The sequence below is a fragment of the Montipora capricornis genome, chromosome 9, assembly GCF_036669925.1.
Source record: "Montipora capricornis isolate CH-2021 chromosome 9, ASM3666992v2, whole genome shotgun sequence".
NCBI classification, from domain to species: Eukaryota; Metazoa; Cnidaria; class Anthozoa; order Scleractinia; family Acroporidae; genus Montipora; species Montipora capricornis.
Window position 1 is genome coordinate 11,451,183 of NC_090891.1, and position 5,000 is coordinate 11,456,182.

Here is a 5,000-nt window from a genome sequence, read left to right on the forward strand (position 1 = left end):
AGTTGTATGTTGTTCTTCGTCTGGATCTTGCTATGTAGCGTACTGGACGTTTGCATTTGGGTCTAAAAACCTGCTATAATGTGTTGAAAATCCGTGAAAACAACTAAAAAGTTTTTTTCTTTTGGTGGATTGGATTTTATTGTATGAACATGCAACGATTGTTCAAAGATTAGATGTGTTCTGGATACATTAGCATTTTACAGTAATTGACAGCTTGTGCTTGCATGACTGAACTACGAGCAGCTTTATTCGGCGCAGCTATTAAAGGAGCTAGGTCACGCTATTTTAGGTAATTTTGTTTAATTTTGTTAATTATGAACTCTAAACGTCAAATTGGCAGAGCAAGAGTCTTTCATTTGCAAAATCACGGCCACATAACAACTGAGAATGATTTTCCAGCTTTGTAAATGACATTTTGATATAGACTGATATAAATTTGAAAAAAGGTGGCCCGACATTTTTCAAATTTACCCAAATTCAATCCATTTCAATCATCTCCTGTTTTGCCCATCCATGTCCCTTCTTGGCTTCCCTCAGTGTTTTGTTAGTAAGAGTTCTTCTAAAGTTTTGAACAGTTATTTTCAATTATTGATATTTTAGTTGATTCTTTGACCATTCGATTAGTGCTGAAATTGCCTAAAATTGCGTGACGTAGCCCCTTTAAGGTAGTAGCCAAAACGCGGGGCCGGGGTCGGGGTGTCTTATTTTTCCAAATTTTTTTGTTTCAAATTTTGACGTTATTCTCCTGTAATGTTATATTCGAATGTTCGGCATCTTTCCTTCATTTATGGTGCAAATTAGTAAAAAAAATAGGGAACATACGGAAGATACGAAAGGGACATCTTTGTTTGTTTTTCGAAATTAAGAGAATTTCAGACTGAAATTGGAGTTTTTGTGGGGAATATACGCTAACTCCTAGAAACACTGAAGACTCGCTGAGCTCCATATTTTAAAACCACATTTTAATGTCTACTTCTTAAAAACCTCCGCAATACAATTAAAACGAAACAGAACACAGTTCCACGATAGTTGTCACGCAACGTTCTCATTTGCTTGTTTTCGCAAAATTGTTTTCAATGTTGTTGTGTTTTTTTTTTTTGTGAGATTGGATTCGATCCCTTTGCGTTCGGATAGAATTGACTAGCAAGTTCCCGTGCGACTCTGGCTTTTCTACAAACCGTTTTTAGTAAAGACAGACAACAACATGACATCAACACGAGCAAATGAGAACGTTGCGTGACTACGTGACGATCATCTTGTTTCTGTTTTTTTCTCAAGAAGTAAACATCACAATGCTATTTTAAAGTGTGGAGCTCAGCGAGTCTTCAGTGTTTCTGGCAGTTGGCGTATATTTCATAAACTCCAATTTCAGCATTTTCGGAAATTATCTTCATTTCGAAAAACAAGACTAAGTCAGATGCTCGCAAAATCCAACTTCGATTCTAAAACACACGCAAACAATAGTAAATCAAAGTCCGATTTCGAGAAAAGAACCTAAGATGTCCCTTAAGAACTTTCATAGTTTCCGTAAGTTCCTTAATGTTTTTTACTAATTTCCACCATAAATGAAGGACAGATTTCAGTCATTCGAAAACAACAGTACAGCTGTACCCTGGATTCCAGAGGTTATTTTCTCGCCATGAAAAGAGCGACAAAAGAGCGAGTCACGAAGCGGCGAGAAAAACCCCTGGTACAGGCTGTTAACCTTTCTGAACATGCCGCCCCAATCACGTTGCGCTTTCCACTTCCAGAGTCAACTTTTGACCCTGGAGATTTCATTGGTCGATCGACAAACCGTTTTTTATAAGGATTGCCATTGGTTAAGTCGAGGGGGACGATCAAACCGGTTTTTCACTAGACTATGAACGGTACAGCAGCGATAGCGACACGATAATCACAAATTCATGGCTGGCAGATTAAGGTTAATTCGTCTCATTGACGCTGGATGAATGTTTGCTGTTGGGTGGCCTTAGAGGGGGCGTAATCGAACAAGCACTCTGATTTTGTTTGGGAATTTGACGAAGGTGTGACTGAGCTTCTGACATCTTTACACCTCAATGCCTCGAGTCATATTGAAACTGCTCCAGGGACTCGTAAAGTTCTTTAAATTTTTTCAGTTCTAATTCTAGGACTTAAATGCAATTTTCGTATTTCTCCAATTCACGTTTGCATTTGTAACAAATAATAGTTGCGTGAAACTCTTCGACAAAAAACTCAGAAACGATGTATCGCACAGACTTGAGTACTGGTGAGGTGATTTATGAATATGTCTCCTACAACATTCCAAGTTTTCGGCTTATTTCATTGAACAGTTTCGATTTTAGTTTTTTGTTACGTGACAGTGACAACGATTAATTCACTCCACTGTGAGAATTTCCCAGTAGAGTGACCGGTAAACATTGCACAAATATTTTTAAACCGGTTTGCCCAAGTTTCTAAAATAAACTCTTACTCTGGAAGTCAATCAAAATAAGTTGGTTTGCATGGAAGTGAGGTTTTTAACGGCCTGTACCAGAGGTTTTTCTCGCCGCTTCGTGACTCGCTCTTTTCATAGCGAGAAAATAACCTCTGGAACCCAGGGTAGTACAGCTGGGCCAGGTTGTTCAAAAGCCGATTAACGCTAATCCCAGATTAAAATTAACCAAGAAGTTTATTTCTCTACTCCCAAATGCTGTTCGACGCTGATATTCGGATAAAATTTACATTAGTAGATGTCGATCTTGAAAAACAAAAATGAGCAAAAGAAACTTTAACCAAAAAGTTGAAAACATGAAACAAAAGTTTACGTTAATCCTGGATTAAGTTAACCGACTTTTGAACAACCGGGCCCAGAGTTCTAAAAAAAGCAGATAAATTGACCCATCTTTTCTTAAAATGCTGTAAATGTCAATGAGTATTCCTACTATGCAGTGATACACATATTTCTATCTACCAAGCTAAAGCTCATCAAATTATGTTATCTTATGTACCACTTTACAGTCGTGTCCTAAGGGACCTGGGCCCGCTTAAAATTTTGCCGAATATCAGCGTTGAACAGCACTTGGGAGTAGAGAAATAAACTCCTTGTTTAATTTTTAATCTGGGATTTGCTTTAATCGGCTTTTGAACAACCGGGCCCTGGAGTTAAAGGGAAGTGAGTCTGGGGTGATCTTGTTTTGAAAACAAAAACCAGTTTGCTTTTACATGTAAATCAGGGCTTGTTAGCATAATAACAATGCGAAAAAAAAGAAAAACAAAGGACACCCCGACCCCGGCCCCGGCCCCGCGTTTTGGCTACTACCAGCTATTAAAGCAATATTTCCGGTTTCAATTACAAAAAAAGTTCAGATGTCAAAGGATCGGATTTTTCAACAGGGATGCTGATCTCGTACGATTCTTGCTTGGAGCGAAATTTACTTGAATTTTCGATCAAATCAATGGCTGTTTAGTGTGTCTCACCGAAATCTAATCGCGAATGGACAAAAGATTTAATGTAATTTTGAAATTTCGAAAAAACGGACTTCTCCAAAAAGTGAATCAAAATTTTTCAAGAAAACGTTTGCGAAAATGTCTGTTCCATTTAAATTCTGAACAAACAGTTGCGTCCGGTCCATTATCTGACTGTCATTTTTTTCTCCAGTGTTCTTGTTGTTTTCTACTATCAAGTCTTCTTTCGGAGGTAAGAAGCCTACTTTTCTTTACGCTTTTTGATTACTAAGCTTCGCATCAGTGTCAAGTAATAATGCGTTTGTTTCCCGCTATTGGGCAGTTCTTGCTGATTTTATTCCCGGCCCTCCCATCCCTCTTGGCTTGGTAAATATGTGGTAACTATCTTGGTTTTCCTCACAGGGTTGTCATGTTTACCCCACGCTTTAGGCTCGATTTGTCTTGTGCTTCCAACTTCAGACATCATTCCCCAAGCTCATCCATTGTTGATGGGTTTAATTGAAAGGGTAAGTTATCATTTTGTTTCCAATGTTCGCAGGATGTGGCGGCGCTCCTGTAATCTTAGCGAAGACTGAAGGTGTGATAATCAGTCCAGCTCCAGACGAAGCAGGCGGGGTGTGCATCTGGATAATCAGTGTTCCTACAGATCAACGGATTATCTTTTACTTCACTAACTATACCCTAGAAACTTCCGGCTTTGTCAGCTCTCCTCGACATAAAGACTATTGCACTGAAAAAGATACGCGCATAGAGTTCAAAGATAGTTCGACAGACCAACCCTGGATCGCATACTGTCAAAGTGGTTTGCCAGACCCCATCGCCACCACAAAGAGCTCACTCTATATTGAATTTAATCTATCAGATGGCGATTCTACAAGCCAATTTTCTGCTCGTTACATAACCTTACCATTTAAACAAAGTGAGTATTTTATTTCTAATTAATGTATTAGGTCTCATGTCGAAGAATTAGAGTAAAAAATTGAAAATAATAGTTGCTGCGAAGGTCCCACCGCTGCTTTAAAGATATTAGGGACCTTTAGATTCTAGATTCATTTGGTTGATAAAGAATCCTATTAAAGTGGGAATTAGACAAATAGGAAGATACGGCAGCAGAAAGCGTCTTGGGTGTGAAAGGATGTGAGGTGTAGTTGCTTTGTTCTTACTTGTAATCATTTGTTTATTGTTGCAGCAATTGATTTGCGGGAAGCTTCAAATGACACAATTACTAGTCCAGAATTTCCCGGCAAATACCCCAGAAATTCCCACTTTGTGTGGTCGTTGATTGCTCCTTCGGGATATCGCCTCAAGATTGAGTTTACAAAGTTTGACATTTCCGATGAGGGAGGTTACGACTGTCCAAAGGACGCTCTTGTAGTGAGAGATGGGCCTTCTGTTCAGAGTGAATTGCTGACAAGATTATGTGGAAGTGGAAGATATACAGGACTTCCTCAAGCAATGTACTCCTCTACCAACTTCATGACGTTAGAGTTTGTGTCAGACGTTTATGGTATGGACGGAGACTACGTTGGGTTCAAGGCAAATGTTACGAAAGGTAAGAAGATTAAAGTACAGTC

General features: G+C 38.9%; 1 protein-coding gene across 1 annotated transcript in view; it reads left to right on the forward strand.

Annotated features, from left to right (window-relative positions):
• Positions 1-5,000, forward strand: part of LOC138015035 (dorsal-ventral patterning tolloid-like protein 1) — a 24,355-nt gene that overhangs the window by 417 nt on the left and 18,938 nt on the right. The window contains exons 2-4 of the mRNA XM_068861934.1: positions 3,620-3,658; positions 3,965-4,345; positions 4,616-4,978. Coding sequence (XP_068718035.1) covers positions 3,620-3,658; positions 3,965-4,345; positions 4,616-4,978 — 783 coding nt within the window. The remainder of the gene's footprint in view (positions 1-3,619; positions 3,659-3,964; positions 4,346-4,615; positions 4,979-5,000) is intronic.